This window comes from Erithacus rubecula, assembly GCF_903797595.1.
Source record: "Erithacus rubecula genome assembly, chromosome: 15".
Classification (NCBI taxonomy): Eukaryota; Metazoa; Chordata; class Aves; order Passeriformes; family Muscicapidae; genus Erithacus; species Erithacus rubecula.
The window spans coordinates 13,251,196-13,266,505 of NC_136667.1; the positions used below are offsets into that span (position 1 = coordinate 13,251,196).

The 15,310-nt window shown below is 38.0% G+C and overlaps 1 protein-coding gene across 1 annotated transcript; it reads right to left on the reverse strand.

Annotated features, from left to right (window-relative positions):
• Positions 1-11,065: 11,065 nt before the first annotated feature.
• LOC306808473 (testis-specific serine/threonine-protein kinase 2-like) lies at positions 11,066-12,225 on the reverse strand. The gene has a single exon (XM_079319093.1). It carries the CDS (start codon positions 12,110-12,112, stop codon positions 11,138-11,140), a length of 975 nt encoding a protein of 324 aa, XP_079175219.1. The 5' UTR covers positions 12,113-12,225; the 3' UTR covers positions 11,066-11,137.
• Between the last annotated feature and the right edge of the window lie 3,085 nt (positions 12,226-15,310).

Below are 15,310 nucleotides of genomic sequence, written 5' to 3' on the forward strand. Positions count from 1 at the left end.
CTGGCTGGCTGGTGCCTCTCAGGGTTGCAGTCAGAGGCTGGGTGTCTGAGTGGGGAGCAGTGGCAGGGGGTGAGCTCAGAAGTCAGTGCTGGGCTGGCACTGTTTAACAGTGACAGGGACAGTGACATTGAGGGCACCCTCAGCAGGTTTGGCAGCACTGGGATGTTGAAGTGACCCTCATGCTGGAGAGAAGGGATCTCATCCCAGAGAGACCTTAATGGGCTGGAAATGTGGCTCATGGCAGCCTCATGAAGTTCAGCAAGGACTGCAGGTGCAAAGTCCTGCACCTGAGTCAGGGCAAGCCCAAGCACAGCCTGGGCAGAGAATGGATTGGGAGCAGCCCTGAGGAGAGGGACTTAGGGGTGCTGAGGGATGAGAAGATCACCTTGACCTGGCAGCATTTCTCTGCAGCCCAGAAGGGCAAAGGTGCCCTGGCTGCACCAAAAACAGCACTGGCAGCAGGTCCAAGGAGGTGATTCTGCCCCCCCTAACATCATGAAAACTCAGAGCTGTGGAAGTGATGAAGATAATTACTTGCTTCTTCCTACTTCAGCTCTCAAAAGTAATTGATGAAGAACAGTGGTACTTTTGAATTGTTTTTGTGCTTTGCAAATTATCTTTCTGGGCTTTTTAATGCATTGTGTACAGTTACAATGGCTTAGAGACTTCAAAAAAGAAAATATCTACTTTTCCACTATACAGCATGTGACTTGTTCAGATAACTGACATTCTCTCTGGATTTTAAACCATAGAAAAGGACATTAATACGCTTTATGAGGAGTACTTGTTCTTGGTAGAAACAGTATCTTGCTATATTTGACTTGAATGCTTACCAGCAGTTTTCTTTTGCCTTAGCTGTGAACTGGAACATCAGCTTAACTGAGAAAAATTGTACCTCCATGAGCAAATAATGGGAAGCTCAATAGTGCCTGTGACTGACTAGGTGGGGATTTCTACTTTCCAGGAACATGTCTGAGTTTTTCTAGATCTGTAGTAGTTTGTAGCTGAATGGAAAATTTGTTTCCTGGAAAATGTGCAACAGGTACAGTGATGGCAGCCCTTAATGTTTAGGAAAGATTTTTTTTTGTAAGTTTGGAAGTGTCCAGCTTATTAAAGCAGATTTTCTTACTCTTGTATTTCAAATGTTGTGTACTGCATTCATATTTATGGTAGCTTAAAGCTTTCGTGGTGGTATTTTATTCCATGTGTCAGTTTTGGGTTTGAGATAGTGAGCGCCTGCTCTGAGCTGTGGGAAGGAAAATAGTGACACCATCCATCTAGTGAAACTGCAGAACAGATCAAAAGTGAGGGCCTAACAGGAGGAACAAAACCATCTGCTTTGGGATATAACTTCTGTGGTATCAGCTCTTGCCACAGTACAGCAGTCCAGCATTGCTCAGGCACTCTGTTTCCAAAGCAATTACTTTGTAAATAAAACTTAAAAGTAATTTTATAAGTGATTATTTTAAAATGTGCTAGTTTACTTCAGAATGTTTATGAATGTTGCACTTCATTATGGGTCTGATTTTCCTTTTTTCCTTGTATTTTTCTAGTTGCACATTAGATTAGAAATGACCTCATGAAAAACTGGGTTGGAGTTTGGGTAAATATGCTGGGCTCTTTTTTTTACAAAGTCTTCTGTGATTCTCCTCAAATGTAAAATATAACTAGAGGATAGCAAACCAGAGGTGACTGTCATGAACCAAATAATTTCCAATTGCTGAAATTCCTGCTACTTAGTACTATTACTGCCCTAGTGACATGATTTTATATGAAAAGTCCATATATTTCTTACACAGCTTTTATTCATCCAGTAGATGTTTTGGCTTCCATGTCAGACAGATTTGTGATGTAAAAAGTATCATATGTTTATTTTATATAGTATGTTTTTGTGACTTCATCTGAAGTGGCAATTTCTCAATTCAAAGCAAAACAACAAAAGTTACATGAATGTCCAGCCCTTGGTCTGAAAATAGAAGTGACTTCACTTGGACTATTTAGCTGAGAGAACATGGGGTTGATTGTATTTCCAAACACTCATGGATGGGTTTATGAGCAGATTTTGCAGGATTATCTTAAAGTATATTTTGGCATTTTCAGTTGCTGCAACACATTTCATTGTCTCTAGCAATTTCACTAAAGTGACCAGAAAATCCAATCTTTTCCTTATTTCCCTGTGTTGATACAATAGTTTGCTAAAGCTAATCCAACCTGACACCACTTTGTGCCATATGTAATTACTCTTCAGATTATCATCAATTTTGAGCAAAGCCCCCAGGTTAAAATCCAGAACAATTCCATTTTTACATTGTAAATAAATGTTGAGAGATTCTACAGAAGATCATAATGTGTTTGTATCTGAACACAACAAAAGATTGTGTATCTTCATGTGCCTGGATCTTGGCTGTGCCTCAGAGATGAGTGTGGGGTGGGCTGGAAGGAGAGGGAGATGCATCCAAAACAGTTGCCTATGGAATATCCTGGGAGCCCAGCAGGAGAATGTGGCTCTTGCATCACTGACATACTCAGGGAAATGTTGGCTCCAAAGCATTTTCCTCCCATCTTTTGATTGGGATTGGCAGGAGATGAAGATAATGGTTTAGAGTAGTGTGGGCAGTCTAGACCCATTTAATGAAATTCTAGACCCACATATTTGGTGAGATTCTAGAAAGAATGTAATTGGCTACAATTTCTGGGGAAGTCTCAGTTGATAGAGTTCACTAGCCTTGACTGTGATTTTAGTGAAGACTGAGGTCAGGCTCTCTATACCTTTCAAAAGCTGACCTGAGAAGTGTGGCTATGCAAGGTGGTAATTTTGGGGCAACCAAGAGGTTGCTTTGCCTTACTTGAAAGTAGTTAAAATTCTGACTTTTCAATATTTTCAATTGTGAGATGGTAAACCTTTCAGGGCTACAACAAAACATGTAAACGGAGACCAAAACTGCTGTTGGTTATGTAGAAATTGTGCTTTGACAGCCATTAGATGAAAAGGGAAAAGAAAGGCAGACAACTGTTACATATGAAATTATGATGAATCAAATGTAACTAGACAAATTAACATTAGAATTAGAAATGTTAATGTGTTTCTGTTTTGTTGATTTTTGCTTTTTTTCTTTAATTTATGATTTATGCCATGACTGAACCCCACCCCCCTCCCCCCAGAAATGTAGAAACAAATTTAATGGGGAAAAAGTAGTTTTGAATTTCTACAGGAATACCCAGAAATTTCCTGCTAGATTCCTCCAAATTCCTGCTTCACTTTTTTTGATTACATTGTTCTGATTTTACATTCATTAGTGGTGGTTTCTACAGAAATTACTGGCAGTAATGGCAGGATATGAAGTTTACAGCACGGAGGAAGATAAAACCATGGTCTCACAGAAGGCAGCCAAATTAGAGTGGATCTTCTCCTCAAGGCAGGAAACCTCTTCACTACAACCACATTTTTTTTGCTTGGACTTTTTTTTTTTAACAGGTTGCTTGAGGCATCTTCACTCACGAATACAATAAATTTAGGCTATTGTTCAATAATATCAGGTTTTGAGATCTCTGCTACAGTTTAGCATAATAATATTAATATCTGTAGTTAATACACTAAAACATAGACTAAAAATGTTTTCATTTACATTCCATCCTATTTAGTTTTTTGGTTCAATATTTTTCATCATAGGTTTCCATATGAATTCATTTAAGGGATAGAACACCTGCTACAGTAAGTGCATGAGGGAACTCTTGGTGATGAATCATACAAGAGAAAAAGGAGGATAATGGGAGTCCCATCTGGACATGAAAAGGAAAGAACACTAGACACAAGACTAGAACATACTGTGAACTGTTATTAGATCTTTCTTTTAAAAGTGAGCAATATAGTGTATTCAAACTTCTATTGAGCAACTATTCATGAATTCTGTAATATTTCCCACAAATGCAAAGTATCCTTTGGAAGGATGTAAAGGAATAAGAAGACAAAGGAGACAATGGTGTAGAACAGTCTTGGAGCTGTGGACTATGTCAGAACTAGCAGTAATGTGAAGTTAGCACACGATTCACACCTAGGTCCTGTGGCTAGATACAGAAGTAGCTAGTCCTAGAAAACATTATTTTGCTTTGTTTCAGTGATTTTTTTTTTTTTTTTTTTTTTTTTTTGTATCACTGCTTAGTTTAAAAAAATAATAGTTTAACAAATCAGGACAATATTTTGGCCTTTTTACTTTAACAAATTTGGAAAATAATGAATCAAATATTTCTTCCTCCTGGTAAGAAATACTTAGTACTAAGAAAACCTGTTTCTGAGATGCATTGAAATATACAGAAAAAAAAATTTCTGTAGTAGGCCAAACTAGCTTTGCTTTGATGTAATATTTTCCTTTAAGGGAAATCATAAAAAGATGAACATATACATAGTCATTAAAAAGTCTCTGAATATGTAATTCCTTGGTGGATTGCCCATGCTTTAAGATAATCTAAAGCTCACAATTTTGCATCAGAAAAGCAGAGCTTTCTCTCTGATTAACCCACACAATTTTCTGAAACTGCAAGTGAATGTATCCTGACAGGTACTTTGCTGGATTGATGATTCTGTGTTAAACTGTATTTAAAAAAAAATCACATCTCAAGGCTGATTGCTGATGTTGAGCAGGACTGGTAAGGATAAACTATTAGAACAAGTTGATGCTGAAGAGCAAGCAAAGCAGTCCCATTTTGTTTACTTTTACATCTTGGTATTGGTACAGTGAAAATTATTGATTAAAGCATGAAGAAAATCCAGCTCAATTTTTTTAAGTTTGTGTATTTTGGAATATTTAGAATTTTACGTAATGCTAGGCAGAAGTGACTTGAAGTATAGCTTTGGCAAACGTTGAACAACTTGATGTGTGTAACAAGGAGATACTCTAGTCATCATATTTCAATTAGATATGGAAATAGAATGCTTGAAATTGGTAGGGTTTCTTTGGTTTGGGCTTTTTTTTATTGGGTTTTGTTTGTTTTGTTTTGTTTTTTTCTAGTTAGATCACATCAAAGGCAGAAAAAACAGACAGGCAGCAGTAATAATTCACTATAGTTCATAACTTTACTGTTCTTAATTAAGATCACTTTTGTCACAGATTGTGTTTCTCAGTGGCTTAGTTTGTATAACACATATGTTCAGATTTTGAACAGTAATCAGGCACTCAGCACTTACAGAATCTAAGTACTTAATATGTTTTAAAAGTTCCGTATTCATCCTGTGTTTTAGTTTCACTTTGTAAAGCTGAGATAATGTTATTTCTCTTCTTTACAAGGATATTGTGAGATAAATGCATTAAATGCTGCAATGTGCTTAGGACTTATGCTAATTTTAGGTGTCTAACACAATCTAGTAAACTAAGTGCCTTATGTGTCTGGATTTCCTCATTTTGCAGAAATTGCTTGGGTAAAACAGCATAATATGAATTATTTTTGTAAATAAGATGAAGATTTAGATGCTGATGCAAATACCAATACCAAGGACTACAAATGACTTGAATGAACTTTGATTTTGGTCCATTAAAATTTGTCATGAGCAATTTTCAGCATTCAAGTTCTGAAAAATTAATTTTTGTTCTGATTGTGTCTTGTGTTATGAATAATCTTGTGATTTTTTTCATAGGACTGCTATGTGCTTAAGAAGATTTGAGTGTTGTATTAATGTAGCTCAAAGGACTGTGACTGTTCCTGCCCAGGTCAAAGGAATTAGGTTTCTGAGGCAGTAAATATCACCACCATTAAAGGCAGTCATTCATCCATTTACAAGCTGTCAAGTGGCATAACAGATAACTTGTCTTTTCTGCCTTTTCTGCCTTTTCTGTGTTAGGAGAATCAGCAAATGTTAATTCCCTCCAATGTTTATTCCTTCCAGCTTTCAGCTGTTCCCTCTGTCTCCTGCACCTCATCCTGAACGGAGTGATGCACTTCACTTGAGAGAGAAGCAGCAATAAACCTTGTTAACATAAAACAGTGACTTAACAAAATCAAATGGTAAATGTGACAGTGCTTTAACAAGGTACACTTGACTATTTACTGCCTAAAGAACAGGGTCAGAAAAAGCTGTCAGGGAGACTCTCCCATTGAGTCATGAGGCTCAGGAAGGATCCCCTTGCTTTCTAGGCTCCTCAGACTGCAGCTGGATCCAGTGCTAGTCTCAGACTTGGACAGTGGTTTATGTCCAAAGGAGTTTATCTGCACAGTTTTGGCTAAGATTTCAGAGGTTAGGACACTATAGATCACTTCCTGAGGATCTGTTGTGGCAAGGAACCTTTCAGCCTTGAGGGTAACCCTCAGAGTTGTCTCTACTCAAAGGAAGCTCCTGGAGTGCAGCCACTGTGGGAGAGCTCAGTGTGCCCTGAGCTGTGCAGTATTTACAATGAAATGATTGACTGATTGTGATATTTGCATAGTGGCAAGACGTCTGGGTCACCGTTCCAGACAGCCCTTGGCTGCCCTGGAGCCATCTGTCCCCAGAGTCCCCAGGAAGCTGGATGGAGGCTCCAGAGCCCTGCTGCTCGTCAGGCTGCCAGGGGGGCAGCACACCCCACACAGCAATTAAACATAAAGCCTCTTTGGGGAAAATGCAATGGCACTCCAGGATATGGAAGTGCTGTCCTGGACACTGTGTCCTTGGTCAGGCTGGTGTGGGTCTCTGCTTGCAAATGCTGTGCAATTCCACCAAGTCATACCCTTTTGTACCAACAAAAAAGTTATCCACTGGAGTTTTTCTTTTTGTGGTTTGAAGCACTTCTAATGGCTGTAAAGAGACCATTGTGATCATGTTTAGGGGTTTTTTTTTTTTGGAAACAGTACCTGTGTGAGAAAAAATAATTATCATTGAACTAAAAACCTTTACAGGAATTGGAAAGAAATCTTACAAAATTTCATTGTGGAATTGAGTCTTGAAATATATTTCAATAAATTATATGCATGGCATTTCAAGGGATAGTACTGAGACTTTTTGACCAATTGTAACTTTCTGAGCCTTATTTTTTAGTGGAGTGTCCATGATGGTTCATATAGCTCTGAGTGCCAGAGTAAGGAGCATGAATTGAGGCAGGTTCTCCTTTAAGAGTCCTACCCCTCCGAGTGAGTTCAAGTGATTTTTAAATAAAGACAAAAAAATTAATTCAATAGTTTCATTATCAGTAATTACTAGAAGTAATTTTATTTTCAAATTAAATCTATGGAAATGAACAAAGCTTATGAAATGAACACATATTATTCATATTAAAGTGAATTTCTTTAGCTATTTTAAGGGCAAGTGTTTGAGTGAGTTTAATCTTTGATTTATCAAGGCAAATAAAATTAGGATTCTTTACATTATAATGGTTATGCAGACTAAATTTAAATAGTTATCTTAACATTTATTATGACTGCTGTATCTGTTAGATAAAAGCCATTAATTTTAAGTGCCAATGATATAAGATAGGAAAGTGTGGACACTTCTGGCTAAGGAAAGGATGATTCTAAAACTCACTTAATCACTTATAATGTGTAGAGGAAAGTGCAAATTAAATTTTGATCTGAAACATATGTGATTACAACAATCTCAATTTTCATTCCCCAATGCTAGGTACAGGGTATTGATTCCTCTTGAAATCTGAGGAGATAGAAGCTGAGGGAACTGAGGAGCAGCTAACTGTGGTTGTTTAGGGTGGAGAAAATGAGGCTTGGGGGACCTCACCACTCCCAACAAGTGCCTAAAAGAAGGCTGCAGTCAGGGGAGGATTGGTCTTTTCTTTTAGGTAACAAGCAGTGGGACAAGAATGAAGGTTTAGACTGGATATCAGGAAAAAGGTCTCCACTGAAAGGGTGCTCAAGCATTGGTACAGGCTGCCCAGGGAAATGGTGGAATTAAAACCCCTGGAAATTTTAAAAAATGAAGAGATGAGTGCTTGGGGTGGTTAGTGGTGATTGTTTTAATGGTTGGGCTCGAGATCTTAAAGGTCTTTGCTAGCCTTAGTAAATAAATGATTCTATGATATTGAGTCAAAGTAAATCCAGGGTTATTTTGACAGAGTTATAGCAGTGTCCTGGGGTGACTTTAGGATGTTTGTATCCCCAGTCATCTGCTCATTCTGCTGGACATTGAGCTCTGCACCTTTGACTGGTTCTGGGTGAAGGGGGCGAGGAGAAGCGCGAGGTTTGTTATCCGAGCGCTCCCTCCACTCCGCGGTCTGCAGCACCCATGGCAGGGGGACACAGCTCTTCTTTGCGTTTTGGCCAGCATTTTTTTAGCTAGCTCAGGCACAGAAGTTCTCCTCTGTGGTTTTTCTTTTTCTTGGAACTGTTTGGCCCTGCTGAAAACCCAGAAGAAAACCGGGAGCTCACACCTGTGGTCCGCCAGGGCTGGGACACGGCATTTTCCAGAGCAGGAGGGGCTGATGAGAGAGGAGCCACACCCCACAAAAGGACTGTCTGAACAGTGAGAGGTTTTTTTTGTTTAATATTATTAATTTGTTTTTTGTGCTTATGAGTGCTTTTCTTGTTGAATAAACAGGTTTTTTCCACTTTTCTCCAAGGAAATATTTTCCCAAACCAGCTGGGGGAGGGGTTGCTTGAATCTGCTTTCTAGAGGGATCTTATTTGGAAGTTTCCTCCCAAAATTTTCACTAGACTGGGACAAACAGGACACATTTTATCCCATTTACTGCATTCAACTGAAATTACATTTCTAGTATGCTTAGTTTCTTTTGTTGTGATATGCACCAATACAGTTCATAGGTTCTCTTTCTCTACAGGTTTTTTTGGACTTACATGTTTGTTTTCAATGGCATGTCCTGTCTTCCTAAAAGGATTGAAAAAAACCTGGATTCCTAAACAAACCAGAATTGCAAAATGTACCCTCCTTAGATGCATGTCAGACATCTCTTTTATACAATTTACACAACAGAGTAGCTCACATCTGTAATTAATTCAGCTGGAAAGCCTCTGGGTGAGAGACCTGTCCTGCCTTTTGATTTTGGCTGTGCACTTAGATATATTTTGGCCACAGACACACAACTGGAAATAAGAAATTGCCTGAACTGTCTGAACTTTAGTGGTATTCTTGCCATGAGCATGCATCACAATGTGGAGGCAAGATCCTGTCTAAGGAATTGCCAGTACACCAGGCAGAGGTGCCACACCTTCTTTGTGGCACACCCTGTGTGATCAGTTCCAATCGTGTTGTCTCCATTTGTATCTGGTATCTGATAATGCAAATTTCATGTAAGTGGCAAAGGTAAAATAGAATAAGAAAATGTTTTCCATGGCTTCACCTTCTTTTTAGTACTTTGATTTGGTCCCGGGTTAAATTAAGGAAAGCAAAATAATAATAAGCTATATTTTTAAGCTTTCTACTCAATTGCTATCTCAAAAAATTCATAAGCTCCATTTTGTTTGTCCAAGTGTTCTTTTCAATGGCTGTGACTTCTGAACTTGTGGCAGTGGGAACACACCATGTTTATGTTCTCCTGCCACAAGCAATGAGTGTTAATTAGAGCTCGATCTGACTTTGTCTCTCCTTGGATTATTAAGGATAGCAAGAGCTCTGCTGAGTGGCTGTTTGTGCAATCCATTTTTTAATCCACTCAGAGGCAGAAGACTATTCAGAATAAGATTTATAATTATTCCAGAGTGCATTTGATTTCTTAGAATTAAAAATAATCTCTTATATTATTAAGCAAAAAGGTGTTTTTTTTTCTAGAATAGATTTAGCTGTCCACACTTAAATGCAAATAACACTTTAAATTATGGTCAGTTATTTTTAAAATTTGATGACTTTATTGATAGCAGTATTTTATATTTGATATTTTAGCACAGTATTTTGATGGAACAGCATATTTTCTGTAAAGAGTAATGGGTGAAATAATGAATAAACATAATTTTTGTCTTGTCAAATTGTATGTTAGAGTACTTTTTGACATTTTGCTACGTTTCAGTAGCACTTCAACTTCACTTTCTCTCTATTTTATAAAGAGTTAAACATAGTAACCTGTCTCTTTTAAGAAAGACTAAATCATGAATAGGTCATAATTTGTGTGCATGACATTCTCAGGCATTGGACAGATCCCTTGTAGATCAATAATTGGTCAAATATCTCTGGGCAAGCAGACCCATGAAATTATTTGTTTTGCTTTACCTTTAGTGACAGGCAATTATTTGAGTACCAAAGAATTGAGTAATAAAACTCCCAAAGTCTCCACTGGGATCAGATTTTACCCACATAACATTTTTGGATGCTTTTCTGCAGAAAGTGGCTGGACTGTAAATGTGTGCTCACATAACTTATCCAGCTGAATCAATCTTTTGAGATCTAGAGGTAAATGTATTAGACCAGTGGGATGGGATTGTTATTTTGCAGGCTTTTAAAATGACCCTTGATTAGGACTACCTTGCAGGACTATAATGCAAATAAAATAATTAACATTATTTTTTAAGTTTTAGGTTAAGCAATCATAGCATTGAAGGTAGATGTTTTATTTTTTAATGTCGAATATAATATTTCTTGTTAGAGAAAAAAGAAATCTGTTACTCATTCATCTCTTTTGCTCAGTCAATAAGTTTCAGTTAAATGGCAGCTGATGCTTGGATCTGTGGTTTTTAAATTTCCCTTGCTAATTAAAAACTCTTCCCACATTCCTTTATACTTAAAACCTGTGTTTCATTGTTATGGTACAACTGATTTGTAATCCTCATTAATTTTTAAGTACAGGGAAGTGGTTTCCATTCCACGTTTTTTTGTTGAAAGACTTAAATCTGAAAGAGAAAGTCAGCTAAATTTTGACTCATAAGCAGTATGTCTAGGCAGATCCTATAGTATAGAAATAGTTATAAATTGCAAAGTGCGCCAGTCTGATGTTCAGATATATAAAAAAATTGCATTGTCATGTTTGAAATACATTCCTCCTTCAAGTATTGCATACAAAGTGCTCCTCTGCAGTTTGTTTACATGTTCTAAAACTTCCCTCCCTTATTATTTCCCTGTGTCTTTCACAGCCCTGACTTTGGCAGTGTTAAAGCTGCTTCCTTCAAGGACACTGTGCAGGAGTGGGGACACAACTGCTGCACGGAGTTTTAGACAGGTTCTCTTTAATGTGAGTTTAAACTAATGCAGTTCACAGGTTAGGCCAACACTGTGGTCCTGTTAAAGGAAAGTATCCTTAAGAGGATCTGCTCTCCTCTTCCACTCCTTACACTTACGCACAATGGGATTTGCCATTTTGTTGTTTCTTGTGTTTTTCTTGCCACTGGCTTTGGGTTCAGCTCCTCCTGCAACTCGCAGACTGTGCATGAGTTTTGGAGTCTGCAGCCAGGGATGTCTCAAAACTTCATCTATGCACAGCCTCTGAGATGCATCAGGGTGGAGCAAGTGGACAATGAGGCTCTTGCACTCTGAAGAGAGATTTTTTGACTTGATGAAGGGAATCTTCCGTTGTTTCTGCACGTGGAGCATTTCTCTGACATTGGAGCTATCAAATGGCTGTGAAGCAAAAAGCATTGCATACAGGATAATGCCCAGGCTCCACATGTCCGAAATCCTGGGGTCACAAGGGATATGCTCGAGCAGTTCGGGGGCTGAGTACGCAACAGACCCACAGAAGGTGCTGCTGAGAATCATTTTTCCATTTTCATCCCTTGCCAGGAGTTTTGAAAAGCCAAAGTCTGACAGCTTGAAGTTAAGATCATTGTCGAGAAGGATGTTGTCACATTTCAGGTCCCTGTGAGCAAAGTCCAAGTCATGGCAATGCTTGATGGCAGAAGCCAGCTGCTGGAATTTGCTGCGAGCGACACTCTCTTCCATCGCGCCCTGGCTGGTGAGGTAGTTCAGGAGGCTCCCCCTTTCCCCCAGCTCCATCACTATGTACACTTTCCCAGAGGATGTCTCAAAAATCTCATAGGTTTCGATGATTGAGGGGTGGTGCAGTCGCATCAAAGCCTCCATTTCCCTGGGGAGAAATTTTTCCAGGACATTCTGAGAGATTTTCTTTTTGTCAATGATCTTGATGGCCACTTTGCACTTCAGGCGGTGGCTGTAGGCAGCTTTCACTTTGCCGTAGGAGCCTTCTCCAAGAGTGTCCCCGAGGGTGTAGCCCTTCTTTTTAAGCACCACAGCATCCATCCTGGGAGAGCTGCAGGGACCTGCCCCAGCGGGAGCTGCTCTGCATCCTGTGCTGCTGGGCTCTGCTCCGCGCCTGATGGTGCTGCCGGGGGCACTGCTGGCCTGGGTGTGTGAGTGTTTGCTGCGTGATCTCATGAACAGCTGCCCTGGAAGGAGCTTTCTGTCCTTTCATGGAACTGCTCTGTGACATCACAGAGGCCAAAATTCAGCATGGAGGCGCTGGCTGCTCTGTGCTGTCACTGAGGGCTGCCTCACGCACTGCAGTCAGAAACAGGAGACAATTTCTCAATTATATATTTCTCTTTTTAACATGGTCAGAGCAGGAGGACCGTTTTGTATCTTAGTTTTGTAATGTTACTTTTCAGCTCTACATCATTACTACAATACACTCTGCATTTTTGGTGGATTTTAGGAAAACAACTAAACACACCTGATGACTGAGACTTTGTGGAGCAGTGAACAGTGCATTCAAAAACCTTTCTTTTTTTCTTTTTCTTTTCAGTGGCATGACAGATCCTGGTTTGTTAATAAGTGCTGTTTGTTGAGTTTGATTGCAGTAACAGCTGACCAGGTTGAGTCTTCCAGGGAGTACCAGGGAGTCCCACCAGTTCAGTGTTTTATGTCAGTATTGTTATGAGAATTCTAGAAGTTTGTTCCTTATTTCAGAAGAAAATAATTCTATGGAAATTCAAAATAGACACTACAGATAATCTCCCTGTATATGCACATTTCTTTCCTTGCTTTTGGCACTTAGTGTTAGTAAACTTCCCAAGAAATTGTAGAGAAACATTCATTTTTATTGGCCACGATAACATTGCAGGGTACAGCCACATAACCAGATTAAAGAATTGAAAATCACAGGAAACTAAAATAACTTTCAATAATAATATAATATGATAATAATAATAATAATAATAATAATAATAATAATAATAATAATAATAATTTTTTAGTTCTGTGGTTCTGTTCTGTTAGGTAAAATACTTTGAGTTGCTTTCAAACTGATGGTATTCTTTTAAATTGATGATTTTATTCTAGAGTCTCTCAAGGTTACTATAAATGTCAACAAAACAGAAAGTTCAAGTAAGTCAGGAATGATAGTAGTTCTCAACCTGCAGTTTTTTCTATATTAAGTGGTGCATGTTCTTATGGCATCAAGTTTTTTTTGTTTTTTTGAGTTTAAGGAGGATTTGCAGTGGATATTTCACACAGGCTGCTCTGCATATTTTTATTTTAGTCTTTCAACACGCACATGGAAGAGAAAATTTCTGGGGAAGGGGAAAAGAGCAACTTCCTGATGTGATTCTGGAGCAAATGTTCTTAAGGACATAGACAATTTCAAAGTATAGGTGTAACAATTCAGCATCATGCCTCTGTCTGTCCTGAAGGTGCATTTGAACTGTGAGAGGAAAGGCATAAACCATTGAGATGAGACTGCAAAGAACAAAGAAGAAAAGTCTTTAAAATACGTGCAAGAATGCATAAAGATTTACAGCAGGGCATTACATGTGGTTGTTTCCAGGACATTAATTTAATTGGTTATTTTCATGTGTAGATAAAAATGTGGCCTTGTATTAAATGTTGGATAGCCTCATATCATCTACTCATGCTTAAAACCACTTCAACTTTTACTGTAGATGGCTAATCTTCATTTCAGCCTGTTAATTCTTTAGAAAATCTGTTTTGCATCTTGACATTTTTGTACTTGGTGCAAGGCACCCAAAATGTGTCATGCATTCTCTACCTGTTTGTGTATCTTCTTATCATTATTATTTTGAAATTTATATAAAGGGATACAGAAAAGCATTAATCATGGTAAAATTGTCAAGCAGTGATTTCCACCAGAGCTGAGTGTTAACCAAATACTACTACAATCTTTTTCTTCTCACAGTAATTTAAGGAAATGATCATGATTTTGTGGGAATGCTCATATTTTTACTATTAATATAAATTAAGACAAAATTGTGTGTCAAATCTGAGTGTATCAACTTATGCATATTTTTTTGAGTAATTAACTGCTGGTGTTGTCAGAGGCAATGGATCTGGAGAGTGGTAGGTGTTTGTTCTCTGCTCTGTAAGATCAGTCACTGTAAGATAATGTCACCATGGAACCAATGGATTAAGAAAGAGGATCTATATTCAGCAAAGCAGTTAATTCCTTTGATGTTAATGTGGCTAAACTTAATCAAAATCTAAGTGAGAAGTCAGATATATTATCAGTGAAATAAATTTTTGTCCGTGTTGGTGTTAATGTAAGATTTTCTTTAGTTAAAGCAACTAACTGGAGCTTAATTAGAATTTTGAATAATACTTAGAATCATCTACATTAGAAATTTACCAAATTTATACAGAGCTTTTTTTTCTTTTTTTTTTTTTCTTTTCTGGTGCCCATCTGTGTCAGTTACAATGTAATAGACTCAGGGCTTTAATGATGCAAATTAAATTTTCCAATGAGAGAAATGCCAATATAGGCTGAGAATTAATTCTGAATCTAGAGGGGAAAGAGCAAACAATTAATTCATTACGTCTGGCTGAAGCAATTCAGTAGTTTCCTCTCTAGTTACTTTAGTTATATTTGTTCTCAAAAAACAAAGGAAACCAACACCTCATCTCTCAGACAGACCTGGTTGTCTGTTGCTTTATTTATTTTTCTTGCTCTGCTGACACAAACCTCTAAGGTTAGGTGATCAGACAGAGCACTGAAATTCCCACTGCATCAGGTAAGCCCCAAGTGTACCAGCAGTGCCATGAAAATCAGGTGTTTAACACTGGATCAGGGGTCAGTACAATGGCACACTGATAGTGGGGCGAATAGCTAGAAGATAGAAATATTTTGAGCCCTGGATGAGTATTTCCTTGTGTGTTAAATCTTCTAGCACATGATTTTTTTTTATAGTTGCACAGCACCATTGTATACAAATGGAGTACCTGGAGCACATTTTTTTCTGCAATAGGATTAATGATGGAAGGAAAGGGTCCAGGACCTCACCTCCATACAATCTTCAGTCCCATTTTTACAAAAAAAGCTTCTATTTTCTTTGCCTTTTTTTTTTTTTTTTTTTTTTTTCAGCAGAAAGCTGCATTTAAATTTATTGATTATGCTGATAATTTTTCAATAATATTTGTGCTGGTTCTATCTGGGATAGAGTAAATTTTCTTCATAGTAGTTGGTATATATTTTGGATTTCTGCTGATAAT

Excerpts from the sequence above, each read along its gene's own strand:
- LOC306808473 (XM_079319093.1), bottom strand. The coding sequence starts at position 12,112 with ATGGATGCTGTGGTGCTTAAAAAGAAGGGCTACACCCTCGGGGACACT.